Source organism: Arachis hypogaea, chromosome 10 (assembly GCF_003086295.3).
Source record: "Arachis hypogaea cultivar Tifrunner chromosome 10, arahy.Tifrunner.gnm2.J5K5, whole genome shotgun sequence".
Taxonomy (NCBI): domain Eukaryota; kingdom Viridiplantae; phylum Streptophyta; class Magnoliopsida; order Fabales; family Fabaceae; genus Arachis; species Arachis hypogaea.
In genome coordinates this window covers 91138640-91154229 of record NC_092045.1, presented here as the reverse complement: position 1 = coordinate 91154229, position 15590 = coordinate 91138640, and the positions used below count along the sequence as shown (strand labels likewise).

General features: G+C 25.0%; 1 protein-coding gene and 1 long non-coding RNA gene across 2 annotated transcripts; one reads left to right on the top strand and one right to left on the bottom strand.

Moving 5' to 3' along the window:
- The first annotated feature begins 4767 nt into the window (after nucleotides 1-4767).
- Nucleotides 4768-12259, top strand: LOC112715904 (nicotinate N-methyltransferase 1). Its single transcript, XM_025767725.3, has 4 exons — nucleotides 4768-5229; nucleotides 6161-6497; nucleotides 10498-10562; nucleotides 11783-12259. The coding sequence occupies exons 1-4, from the start codon at nucleotides 4831-4833 to the stop codon at nucleotides 12080-12082; spliced, it is 1101 nt and encodes a 366-aa protein (XP_025623510.1). The 5' UTR covers nucleotides 4768-4830; the 3' UTR covers nucleotides 12083-12259.
- On the bottom strand, nucleotides 7377-9247 carry LOC140175509 (uncharacterized). Its single transcript, XR_011866333.1, has 2 exons — nucleotides 8086-9247; nucleotides 7377-7990 (listed from the first exon to the last, which is right to left on the bottom strand). It is a non-coding gene; the product is annotated as an uncharacterized lncRNA (long non-coding RNA).
- Nucleotides 12260-15590: the final 3331 nt, after the last annotated feature.

Genomic DNA, 15590 nt, shown 5'->3' with positions numbered 1-15590 from the left:
GGCCTTTCCAACATTACTACTAAAATTAATAGGTATTTGTTTTAGAGTACCTTTAAAATCAACCTAATGATTTTGTGTACATCAAATGTGCCATCTTTTATAAACTATTAGATTTTATTAAATAAAAATTAAAGAATATTATAAAAGAGAAATATTAATAGACTTTATAAATATAAAATATATTAGTATATACATACATAAATACATTTTAGTATAGAATATTTTAAAAATAATAAGTACAATCTTTTATTTTAAAATAAATAAATGTAAAATATATAAATACATACAAAAATATTTTTTATTTATTAAGATTGATTATTATACAATACTAAATAATATAAAAAATTAAATTATTTTATATTACTTGAAAATAATTAAATTATTTTATATTATTTAAAAATAATTAGATTATTCATTAAAAATATTTATTAATAGTTAATTTTATTAAAAATATATTATTATATAACAATTTTTTATTCAAATATTTGTAAACATATATTTTATTAAAAATAGTATATATAATATTATTTTAACAAAATTAATTATTATATAACTATATATTTTTTAATGTTACTGGATAATTTTAAAGCAAAAAAGAAAAGAGGTAGAGAGACTATATTTTCTGTACTATCTATACCAAATTGCTTCACTACACCACAATTTTATATACCTCTAAATCATAGTATTTGGTTCCTTCAACAATTAGCACATTCAAAGTCTATAATCTGCTCTATTCTCTACTCTCTTTATTCCATATTCTTGTAATAATTGATACCACAAATCTACAACTATCACGACTTTGTTAGAAAAAGAAAATCTATATCTTTTATTATTAATATATGTTTTAAAATATTGTATATAATATATAAAAATGTTAATTTTTTTATTTTTCAAAATTTGAAACAAATATTTTTTAATTTTTTATTTATATTCTTAAAAAATAGAATAAAATTAAACAATATTTTTTTAAATATAAATAAAAATTTATTTTTAAAAATTACATATATAATGCACTTACGTTTAGGAACTTATATATATATATATATATATATATATATATATATATATATATATATATATATATATATATATATATATATATATATTATGATTTTCATAGGTTCGTGTACAATAATTTTATGTAATTATTAAATCTCAAATGAGTCACAATAAATAATATTTATAACAAACAAAAAATTAGGTAAATACATTTTTAATTATATAAAAATGTTAATTATCATTATATAATTTTCATGTCATTCTATAGATTTTATTTAAAAAAGTAAAAATTATGTTTATTTTGTATTTCTATTTTTTATGAATGTAAATAAAAAAATTTAAAAATATTTGTTTAAAAGTGTGAAAAAAATAACATTTTCATATATTATATATAATATTTTAAATAAAATACATATTTACAAATATTTGGATAAAAAAATTGTATTATACAATGCAATAACGTTTTTAACAAAATTAACTATTACCATGTTTTTTAATTTTTTTATGAATAAATTAATTATTTTTTAGTAATATAAAATAAATTATTTTATATTCTGTAATTAAAAATAGTACTGTATAATAATTAATTTTAATAAATAAAAAATTTGTATGTATTTATATATTATTTATTTTAAAATAAAAGATTATACTTACCATTTTTAAAATATTTTGTATTAAAGTATATTTATGTATGTATATATTAATATATTCTATAGGCTTAACCACCAAAAATGCTCCCAAATTATTCAAACGCTGACAAAAATGCACTCGAATTTTATTAGCGACAAAAATACCTTTAAATAATTAAAAACATAACAACAATACGCAACAGTAAATATATATTTTTAAAAAATGTCTTAAATATTAAATTTTGATGTGATTTTTTTTACAAGAATAATTAAAAAAATGAGATATTATTATTTTTAAAATTTGATAATTTTTTTCTAAGTATATATTTTTTGGTGATTTTTTAAAAGTATTATTAGTTGTTAACAAAAAAAACTAAAAATAAAATATATACTCAACGAAAAATCACCAAATTTTAAGGATACTAATATTTCATTTTTTTAATTATTCTTGCAAAAAATTGTATTAAAATTCAATCTCTAATATATTTTTTGAGAAATACATTAGAGATTGAATTTTGATGTAATTTTTTGCAAGTATAATTAGAAAAATAAGATATTATTATTCTTAAAATTTAGTGATTTTTTGTTAAGTATATATTATTTTGTGATTTTTTAAAAGTATTATTGGTTGTTAACAAAAACAATTATAAAAAAATTGTATACTTAACAAAAACCACCAATTTTATGTATAGTAATATATTATTTTTATAATCATGCTTGCAAAAAATTGTATCGAAATTCAATCTCTAAGGTATTTTTTGAAAATATATATTTACTGTTAAGTATTATTGTTGTGTTTTTAAATTATTTAAAAGCATTTTTGTCGATAGTAAAATTCGAATGTATTTTTATCCACATTTAAATAATTCGAGAGCATTTTTGATGATTAACCTATTCTATATTTATAAAATCTATCAATATTTATCTTTTATAATATTTTTTTATTTTTATTTAATAAAATCTAATAATTTATAAAAAATAACACATCTAAGACACACAAAATAGTTGGACTGATTTTTGACAAACCTTTTGTTTTAGATATTTAATGTATTACACTACTACACATATGCTACATACCGGCAGTTATTGACGGACGCTGCAAAAGTAGAGGTTATCGTCAATAAATTACAAAGTTATTGGTAAATTGAAAAGACTTTATTCTTTTTGAGTATTTGGCCAAATTGTCGATAAATTTTGGCGCCATTAAATGTGTAAAAATATTATTTACATAAGTGATTATAGACAATCATACCATCGGCAAATAATTAATATTAAAATTTTCAAAATAAATTTACTAACAACTCGATCATCGTTACTTTAATGAAATTATTTTACTTTAAATTAATTTAAATATTAATTTCTAACAACAGAATCCTCAGTAAGATATTTAAAAAAATAATTACCTACACTGAAATCGTCGGTAAAACCAAATTATCTTATAGTGCTATCAGTCTATGACACCACCATTTAATAAAATTGTAATTTTCACTTATTTCCTCTTGTTTATTCTTTTCACTTTTAATCTACTGTTTTTCAAACAAACACCCATTCTAGAATGTGCAAAAGCTTTTACATTATACAAAAGTTAAAATAAGTTTATGATATTAAGTTATTCTAATGTATTAATTGTAAAAATTTTCTATCCAATAAAATACTTAGGGTTGGCGAATTTATTTTCAGAATTAAAAGACTGAAAAAAAAAGAAGAATTGTTTTACACGGTTCGTCGTCGTCCCTTTCTTTTTCTTTTGTTTTTCCCTCTAAAATCCAATTCACAAACAACCCAAGTATAAGTTTGATTCTTAAACTATTGAGACATAATAATAATAATAATAATAATAATAATAATAATAATAATAATAATAATAATAATAATATGTGTATGTGTGTAATGTTACATTTTCATATTGTATTTTGTACTATAATATATTCTATTCAAATTTTATTTTAAGAATAATGCTAGAAAACTAATACTATATCAGCTAATTTTTGTTAGCCGCGAACATTATACATTAGAATAAAAGTAATTTCTAGTGGCAAATTTTAACATTGTACAGTACAATGAAAGTCTTTTTAGTGGAAATAACATAATCATTATATATTTTATTTAACTTATATTTTTGTGATAATTATATATTTTTTGTTATTATTACATATTATAATGGTATTTATATATTTTTTACAGTCTTTAAAAATATTTTTATCATCAATTGTATAATTATTGTTAAAAATTTTTAACGACAAAATATAAGACAATAATTGAATATTCAATTACTAGTAAATATATTAGCGACTATTTTTATTGTCGCTAAAAATAAAATAAATGACCATTATAAATAATTTTTCTAGTAATGATAGACTATAGTCTATATTCATAATAAATTTGTTTGGTAAACTAATATAATCTGTAGCAACTTACTAAACAAATTCATTATGAAACCTACTAAAAATGAGTTTTTATTCAATTTGAATTTTAGATATTTTTTTTACTTAAATTTTAGATGTTCTTATTTTTAAAAATTAAATTTTTTTTTTCTTGTGTTAAATGTTCTATGTGAAATGTTATAGCTCTCAAGACTTTCTCTTATTTTAAACATAAAAAACAAAAAAATCAAAGCCAACCATCTACCTTTAAATAATAAATATGATTTGCGGTGAACGAATTGAATTAATACGACCTAGTATCTACCTGACACTTCGACAGTAACTCACTACCCTTTTAGATGGAGAGAGCCAACATTTTAATTTTAAAAAATAACAAAAATAAATTAGAATAATTCTTAAAAATAAGAGCATTTGAAATTCTATTAAAAAATTTCGAAATCTAAATTCATCTGAAACTCAATTAAAAGAAATATTCAAATTTCAAACTTAATAAAAACTTATTTTTAGTGAATTTTGTATAATAAACTTATTTGACTGCTTATATAGAATGAAATTAACTACTATACCATTAATTTTTTGAGGAGTGTTAGAATCAATAAATTTTGTAATTTATAATTATCAATTAATCATTAAAAATATTTTTAATAATATAAAATTATATCTAATAGTGCTAAATTACTCGCTTCTCATCATTGAAAAAAAAGTTGATATATCATCCGCAGCTATAAATACGTGGAGAATGTTGTTATCTTTTTATATTCCATCGTACTACAAACAACAAAATAAACAGTGTAAGAAGAAAGGAGGAGTAGGTACTAATGGAGATGAAGATGAATGGGGTTACTACCAGCACGGCCACCGTTACCACCACTTGTGAGTCTCAAAACAAAGCGAGGCTTGCAATTCTGGAACTAGCACACATGATGAGTGTCCCAATGTCCCTCGTCGCCGTCATCAATCTGAAGGTCCCCCAAGCCATATGGCAAGGCGGTTCCAACGCTCCCATCTCCGCCTCTCAAATTCTCGCCCGCGGTGGTGCCGCCTATGACGCTGAGAACCTTCAGCGCATTCTCCGCTTGCTGGCCAGCTATAACATATTCATGGAGCACCTTAACAGCAGCGGTGAAAGGAAGTACTCCCTCACTGACATTGGCAAAACTCTCATTGATGATGCTGAAGGTTTGTCCTATGCATATTACATGCTCCAGCACCATCAGGTTACTTTTTCTCTAACTTCTCACCTATTTATTAACACATAATTTATTATTATTATTATTATTATTATTATTATTATTATTATTATAATACGAATTTTTATATATATTGACCACATTAAAATTTGAAGAGTAAATACCAAATTAGTTCTAAGGATCTTTAGATCGTATATTTTTATTCTTAACAAATTTTTATTCTCTATCAGTTCTAAAAACTTTTTTAAGGATTAATTTCAGTATTCATTCAAATTTAAATTTAAGAACTTATATAAATGGTATTTAATTGTATATTTTATTTGTATTTTTAAAATTTTATAAAAAATAATTAAATTAATAAAATCTTATTTTCTATTTAATTTTCATCTCCTACTTTTTCCTTCATAAATTCTGAAATAAAAAATATTACAAATAAAAATACAATATAAAAACACAAATGAAACACGCTCTAAAGTAGCGTTTGATAGAGAGACAGAGACCGAAAAACTGAGACCGAAAGACTGAGATTTAGAGATAGAGACTGAAATAAATTTTAATATTTTGTTTGGTGCAAAATGAGAGACAGAAATTGAGACAAGAATGAAGTTCTAATTTAATTTGTACAAAGGATAAAATTAGAATTAATTAATTGAAATGAGAGTATTTCAGGTATAAATGTTATTAAAGTTTCAGTTTTCATCTTTAAAAATTTCAGTTCTCTGTATTCTTATTTTTTGGAGGTACTGAAATAAAATTTTGGAGACAAAAATAAAAATTTTAATACCAATCTCTGAGCAAACAAACCCTATCTAAGTCTCTCCATGTATAACAGACTATTATTTATAGTATTTAATTATTAGCTGATGTTATGTTAATGGTGAATAATATAATATACACCCAAATAAAGAGGCCATCTAGAACTCCTTATTATTTTACTTTGTATTTACATAATAACTAGGATGCATTGATGCGAGCATGGCCGTTGATGGAGGAGACAGTGAAGGATCCAACAGTGGAGCCATTCAAGAAAGCAAACGGAGAGGGTGCAATTTCATATTATACAAAGAGACCAGATGTGTTGAAATTGGCTGTTAAATCCTTATCTGGAATGTCCATACCTTTAATGAAGGATATCTTGGATTCCTATGATGGCTTCCAAGGTGTGGACACATTGGTTGATGTTGGTGGCAACAATGGTATCTCTTTACGCTCGATCATGGAAAAATACCCAAATGTGCGTAAGGGCATCAACTTTGATCTTCCAGATATGGTGGCCAATGCACCACAGATTCCAGGTGCATATTTATATATGTGTGCTAATTAATTTAAGAGAAACTTTTAGGCCAGCAACTTTTAATATTTTTTGTCATTACTTAATCAATACAAATACTAAATTGTTATTTTATTAATTTATGTGTACACATTTTAAAAAATATAGATATAATAAATTATATTAATTTATGAGTACAAAATATATTAATTTATATATGTAAAACTCTAATAAATATAATTATAAATTATATATTTATTGTGTACAAAATATTTATAAATATAAGTATAAATTGTTATTAATTAAGTACTAACAAAAAATAATAATATTTGTTAGTCATGTAATATTATTTTTAATTTAATTATTATTATATATAAAATTAAAGTCATTCTTTTCTATGTTCTTTAGAATTTTTGAAAGTTTGTCTCTCGCATAAGATCAAGATTGTCATCGAAACATTTAAATTACTGATATACTGATATATTGGTCTAACTCATTCAATCGTTGGTTTAATCAAACAAATTGTTTCATAATAAAATAACAAATAAAATATAAATAAACAAAAATTTGCTATCATCAGAACCTAAAATATTCTAAAATTAAGTGAAAAGCTTACCAGCTTGCGAATAATAATATTTTGAACATTTTTGTGTTAACATTATTGCTAGATGACAAGAACATATTTGCTATCAGAACCCAAAGAAAAATCCTCATAACCAAAACTCGAAATAAAAAAAAGTAATTTAAAATAAAAAATTCTAAACAAAAAGCATAACAAAAAATAAATAATCATAACAAAAAATTAGAATAAGGAATCGATTCAAAAACAAAATTTAAAATAGAACCCAAATCCAGTGGCGGAACCAGAAATTTTATAAGAGGGGGGCCAATTAAATATAAAATATAACAAAAAATTAACAAAATATGATTTGTAGCATATATATCAAAAAAGTAATTATATTATATAAAAGTCAATGTTCAACTACATACTAAAACTTTATGGTCCAAACTTTATGTATGCTCTACGAATTTCATCTTGTTGATTGATAGGATAATTCCAAATTTGCGGACGCTTTCCGGGATCACGCATCAATGTATCAATATTAACTTGATCTATTTCAGTCCTTGCTATTTTGGAAGCAGGGGGTTGAATATCTTGCTCAACAAGTTGTGTCACAGGTTGTTCAATAATATTTTGAACATTACTCAAAGAATCTGAAGCTGAATTTTGTTCATCATATATTCTTTCTTTTCTCTTGAAAAATGAGTGAATTGTTTTCATCTTTGACATTTTTAACTTAACTTGAACTATCTAACAAAAAAAAAACAAAAATAATTGCATATATATTATTTTCTTAAAAAAAAATATTAAACCTATTGAGCAATAACAAATAATTTTAGAAACACAAATATATAATAACCAAAAATAAAGTTATTGATTTACCTGATTATTTTTTGTTCCAAGTCTCACAAAAAAATAATTCTATTGAGTTTTGTCCTCACTTCAATCTTTGAACACTGTCCATTATAAAAAAAAATTAATTAATTATTTTAAATAAATAATGTAAATAATACTTGACATTGTCATTAACTTAAAAAAAATTGAAATATACCTCTTTGAATCTTTGTTGTGCATTCAATGGTTAATATTTTGTTGTTCACTTCTCTTCAATGGTTTTTCTTCATATGTCTTGTTTTGGTATGGAAAGAAAATTAAAATGAGAAGAGTAGAAGACCAAAAGTTTGGGAATCACTAAAAGAGAGAGAAAAGTGACGCTATGCCTATGATAGTTTGAAATAAATATTTGAAAAATGTACTAGGGTTACTTTAATTAATAGTATGGGCTTGGGCTAGTATAATAGAACCATTTTTATTAATTATTAGAATGAGCTATTTGTTAACAAGAACAACAATAATTCAAATATCCAATACATAGTGCAGTTTTTAGTTATTTTAATTTATAAAATTTTGTAACTTATATTTTTTTTAATATTATATATAAAAAAATTTAATATTATTAATTATTACTATTTACTATTTTTTTTAAAAAAATTTGAGGGGGACCATGGCCACCTTAGGTCCCCCGTGGATCCGCCACTGCCCAAATCTAAAACAAAAAATTAGAATCGACAACAAATAATCATAACGAAAAATTAGAATAAAAAATAATAACAAGACTAAAAACAAATAATCAAATAAAAAAATTAGAACAAATAATTATGTTTAAGAAACAAAAAATAGAAATTCAACAGTTAAGTGCAAATAAAAAAAATAGAACCAAATAATTTATCTGAGACATCTACATTCTAGAAGTAGAGTTTCACAGAGTTGGGTGAAAGATGTGGAGGAATGCAAGTATTTACTACGCTAATTGCATCACGGAGAACGACAGCGACTACAAGTTTTGCGGAAGACGATGGATGAGGACTTCGAAGTGCGACTGTGAGCGATGGGAGAGCTTCGTAGAGGACGACAGGTGACGGCTTTAAAGTGCAATGACAGACGACGGACAATGAATAACGGTCGCTATGACTGCAAGGGAGGGAAAGGGTGAGCTATGAACGGCAACGGTGGAAGGGCTGAGCGGCACTGAGAAGGAGAATGGAAAAAAGCTGAGTCTGAGTGAGGGTTAAGGGAGAGACTGAACTCTGAACTGGAGTGGAGAGAGTTAGAAGAAGTGGAGAGTGTACTTAATTATTAGGGTCAAGTTTAAATAAGAGATTAAGGTCAGGCTTTAACAATGACATTTCATAATCGATTGAGTTCTGGTTCGGTTTGTCTGTCCAAAAATTGACTAATTCAGTAGTTTGCAAGCGATTTTAAGATTGACAATTTTTTACAATAAATCAAATTGTATTAGTGTTCGATTTACAGTTAGAATGGTTTGATCAGTCAATTAAATCCAATTAAGTTGTGAATAACAAATTAAATATGAGAAATTTTAGATGCGGACATTTTAGTATAAAAAACACTACAACAATATAGATTATTTTTTAGGGTTATATGTATCAAAAAAGAATTAAAATTTATCAAAAAGTAAATTTTGACACTATTTTAACTATAAAAATATGTTAATAAAAGTTTTGTCAAAAATAGTATTTTTAACATATAAGTAATTGTGAATAAAGTTTAAATCTTATTTTGATAAATATTGGCTGTCAAAAATAATTTATTAAAAAAATTTGAGAATATATTTTCTGTGATATTTATTAACCGTAAAAAATACTATTTATTTTGACACTTATTGATCATAAAAAATTCTCAACAAAAATTTTTAACAAAGAATGAGATGAAATCTTAAAACTGAAGAATAAATTGAGATTTTGAAGAGATTAAAAATGAGTAGTATGATCCCAAACTGAGAGCAGTGTGATGTCAAAATTGACGGAGCCAGATAAGAAGAGGAATAGTGGAGTAAATTAAAAACAAATTAGTGTCAAAATTGAGGAGTAATTTTCTATAGTCAAACAAAAAATATAAAAAATTTGACATTTGTGATATTTGTCAAAAGAAAAATGCTATTTGTATACCAAAATCAGCCACTAATGTATTTGTGTATAAATATATGTGTGGTTTAATTTATTTTCATAGTGTATTTATATTCCAACATATATTTTATACTGGTGGCTGATTTTAATATACACGTAGCATAATCTTTGTCAAAAATATATATTAATTTCTATACTTAATTATGCTTGTTAAAAAAAATGTTAAAATAGCCCTTTTTCTTGTAGTCGTAGTAAAGTAAAAGTTGATTAGTATTTAGTATTGTTTTAAAAATAAGGTAAAAATAAAAAAAAATGTTGGTCATTTATAATTTTTCTTTAAATATATTTTTTAGTTAATTAATTTTACCTATACATGCATTATGCACGTTTAAAGTGGAACATAAACTCTAAAGTGGTGGTAGAAAGTTTTAGTTTCACTTAATTATTACGTACCTACTAATTATATTGGTTTATGTCACTTTGCTTTACTTTTTGGGATATTAATTTACTCTTAAAATTTTCATACTATATTGTAGGTGTAACTCATGTGGGTGGCGACGCGTTTGAATCTGTTCCTAGTGGAGATGCCATCTTCATAAAGGTATCCCTCTGAATTTTGAAAATAGAAAATGAAATTTCCCGTTTATAATTAATACATATTACTTTTTGAAAAGTTAAAATAATTTATTTGACCAATATATATATACTTTAATAATTATTATAATTATATAAATAAATTATTGATAATTATTTGGTTGATTTAAATAATAGTTATAATAATATAGAATATATATTTATTGTTAATTTAAACAATTTTATATATTTTTAATATTATATCATTAATGATGAAATATATAAAAATTTAAATATTTTGATAATGATGTTAAAATATTTTATATCATGTGATAAAATATTAAAAATAAATAAAATTTATTATAATCATAAGAAATATTTATTATTATTACTATTATCATTTGAAAAAATAAAATAATCATTACTAATTTATATATATATATATATAATTATTATAATCATTATTGTAAAATATTTTGATCAAATGGACTAAAAATAGATGATTTTATTCTCATAAAAAAATATATTTTATAAATAGAGAAAAAAAAATCATTAACACAAGAGAAGAGGTCAAGAGGAGTATAATTTCCTTTTTAGATAATAAAGCATACGTAAAATCGAAACATTTTAATAATCAGCTTAAATAAAATTTGACAATTAGTTTTCATTTAAATATAGGGAAGAGATTATATACTAACTTTTTTTTTTTCAACCAACAATAAGCCACCAACGTTATTCTTTTCTTTTAAATTTTTATCTCTTTCTCCTTTTTAATATTTGTTTATTCATTATTTTGTTGGCTGTTTATTGATTAGAAAAGGTTAGTTCTCTAGCAAAATCATTTTTGTAAAATGATTGGTTTTAAGTGCTAAACAATTATATTTTTTTCAAAAAATTCAAACTATTACTGTCTAAATGATTGATAATTTAAATTATACTTTATCTAGTTCATGAATATATTTTTAGGTTAATTTATATTTAAAGATACGAATATGTATAAAAAAATAAATTTGTTATAAATTAGAGGAAGTAATCTCTTAAAGAACTTATAGCAAATGATGAATACAGAGGCCAATCACTAAACAAATAGTACTAAAGAATTAAGGCAGAAATTTTGTAACTAACTTCCATATCTATATAGTAAGGGGATCAAAGACCAAAGTTTGCAATCTCTCTAATAAGTTTAACATAAGAAATTTATTTGAATACATCAACTGATGAATCAGTAATGCACGTATGAGCATGCAGTGGGTCCTGTTAGCATGGACAGATGAGGAATGCAAGAAAGTTTTCCAGAATTGCTATAAGGCTCTTCCGGCGAACGGAAAAGTGATTGCTTGCGAGCCGGTGGCGCCGGAGATGACGGATGAGAGCCAGAGAACAAGAGCATTGCTTGCTGGTGACATATTCATTATGACAATGTACAGAACCAAGGGGAAGCACAGGACGGAACAACAATTCAAAGAGCTTGCTACTTCTGCTGGATTTTCTCATTTTCGTGCTTTCTATGTTGATCCTTACATGGCTGTGCTTGAATTTCACAAATGATCCATTCAAGTACCATATGTGATGCATGTTGTTAAGTCCCTACTTATGATGAATCATCAAAAATAATGGGCACAAATAATTATTATTAGGAACAGTAACTATGAGTAGTACACTTCTTGAGATTGTTCCTAATAAATTTTAGGATAAAGTATTTTAATTTAGTTCGTAACGTTTTAAATATTTTATTTTAATTTAAAAATTTTTAAATGTTCTATTTCAATTCAAAAAAAATTTTAAGCGAATTTAATATTGTCTTACCATTAAATTTAACGCAAACAATTCGCATATTGAAGAATTAATAACATTCGATTCAGTATATAAGTAAAATCAATCCACGAACGATCACTAATATAAAAGTTTTTTCTTTGATTTTAAAATAATAATTGATTGTTAGAATATAGAATTTTGTAAAAAAAAATTAAGGAGAAGAAGTGTTACAAAAAAATTTTAATTATATTTTTTTAACACATTATAGAAGAACATATGATTTAACTAGTGACTTTATTAATGTCCACATTATTCATTTAGTTAATTATTAGTGTCAAATTTAATAGTAAAACTACATTAAATCTGTTTAAATTTTTTTTAGAACAAAATAAAATATTAGAAACTAAATTAAAATTTAACCCAAATATTTATACAAAAATAATACTACTTTACCTTAAATTTTAAATTCTTCTCTTTAATCTCAATTTTTTTTGGCAGGGTCCTTTTTCTTGTTATATGAAAAATGCTTCAACTACGACACAACTTGTTATAATATTTTGTTTTATTTTTTAATTTCAACTTGTTATAAAGTATCTTAAGAATTTTTTTGAAATAAATAAAATAAATATTTTATTTACTGAAATAAGTAATTTGTAATATTTTTATTAATTTATATTATTTTAGTTATTTTATTTATAGATAAATAAAATAAGGTTGTATAAATTTTATTCACATTATAAATGAAATAATATAAAATAGATTTATTCTTGCACGTATCACTATCATGTTTGTAAATGTATTATGTAAACGAGATAAACGGTTTGTTTGTTAGTGGCCAAGGGAATTTGATTACTTGAAGTGGGAAGAAGAAAACAACACTATTGGTGGTATTAATTTTATAATCTTTGGTGGGTTGAAGGAATGGAAGATGACACGGACACAATAATTGAGAAAAATTCGGTTCAATAAAATAACGAGTAAGTTAATTATTTTGCTGATTGAATATTGAAATAAATATGATTTTATGTAAAAATAATAATTGATAATGGTTAGATAATTTATATGTTAGATAATTTATATATATATTTTTATCAAATAGATTAGACAGCCTCTAATCTCAAGTATTATTTATGTTTTATATATTTACATAATATATTTATACACTATATGAATTCATTTAAGAATTCATTTTTTTTATAGGACTTGAATTCGAGTGCAATTTCTTGTGAGACAGTAAAAACTGTCACTAGCTCCAAACCTCGGCTGCAACTACATCCAGCTTAAGTTGGAACTTAAATCCAGCATTAAAGAGACATACAGACATGCCATATATATTAGGCCTCTGCTGTAATGATTATTTTTTTCACTTTGCTGTATGGTCCTTTGGTTTGGGCTTTAACCATTGTTTTAAAAAAGAAAGAATTTTGCTAGGGAACTAACTCAATATCTGCCAATTACTAACCAACTCAAATGGGCTTAGTAACAAAAAATCTAAATAATTAAATAAACACCAAAAAATTCAATAGTTACTCTAACATCATCTTTCACCTTTCAAGTTTACATTAAGAAATTCACAGCACAATCTTTCCTCTACCTCCTTCACTTGCCATCCCTGCTGCGCCGCCATTATCGGCCGGTGAAGTCTTTGTAACAGCCTACCACATTAAGCTTTACGCTTAAGTCGTAAAATAGAGGTGATGTGGTATTACGACCCCTAAAACAAAATGAGTACATATAATAGCAGAAGAATTATAATATGCTAGGAGTCTTGAAAAATAGAGGAAATAAAAATCGCAAAATAAAAGTGCAACGCTCAAGGAACGAGTTAACTTGCGTACTAAGAAAACCATAACTATTAAACATAAGATAACAAAAGTAGGAATAGAGTGCCCAAGATACAAAATAACAAGCTCCCAACTCAGCCTGCGAAGTCAATACTGGCCGGAAAATATTTACACATATATACATACATATTCCAAAACCCAAAAGTACATATACACAATCCTGCCTCTCCATAAACCTCTAGGAGGATCAAAAGAACAAGTTATGCGGAGCGAAAACTAAGTACATATATACACATCATAGCATAACAAAATAACCCTGTAACCACTCCGCTTCAAGGGTCTAGACGCCTAACGAGATGCCTCTCGACCTGCATCTGAAAAACAACAACATAGTATGGAATGAGAACCGGAGGTTCTCAGTATGGTAAAGGTGTCACACACATAATATATAAGGTCCTGGGAATGCCAGAGGCAATCCTAGAACGCCGACACTCAAATTATAGAGCTTAAAGTATTAAACAGAAGCCATAAAAGGTAATTTTTTAAGAGTATCTAAAATTGACTTAACGTAACCTTAAATCTAAACCCCATATTGCTGTTCCTCCATACCTCCACTTCCTTCAGTATTTCACAGACAGTTAAACAAATATAAGTAAGCACAAGAAAGTTACAAATACAGCAGGTAACAATTACACATTTGACATGGCAAATACAGTTAGGCATACCCAACTAATGCACAAGCAAGTAATTCAAGTAATATGCAGATGATGCATGCCTGTCCTACAGCTGATGAGGCTCATTTGTCGGTTATCCAGCCAACCCGACAAGTCTGAATTGTACTTAGACTATCCTCCGACGTGCATTCCCATGAGTCTATGCATAGCTTTATCTCAAATAATCAATATTCCTCAATGGGGGTAACATTTCCGGAAATTTATATAGTGCCCGGTCACACTTACGTCGTAGGGTCAACAGAGTATCGAGTTTTCTACCTGGTACACGTGGTGGCAAGCCACGGCACTTTATCCAGGGAATCTCGTATCTCAGATCATTCAAATTCATAAGCCATATAAATAATTCAATTATAATTCATCAACATCCACATCATTCTCAATTGCATCTCATTCATCATCATACATTAAACATATTCAATCCTTATCCTTCATTATCACACCTCTCATTCCGTCCATCAATAGTTCCAATTCAAAACATAATTCATTCTTTTCTAAGAATCAAACTTCAAACTTAAAACATACTCATTTTCTTAATAACTCTAAATCAAACCATATAACCTTTGAATCTAAATCTTTTTAGATAATCATATAAACAAAATCTCTAATTTTTATAAAATTTTGGCAGCACCTCCTCTAAAACTCGGATTTTGCCACCCTTTTCGGGTCCAAACCTGCTTTCTTTTCAATTCAATATACCCTTCCTCATCATCACAATAGTCACCACAATAAATCTACCTTAGATCAACAATTATACTCATACAATATTCAAAACCAACAACCAAA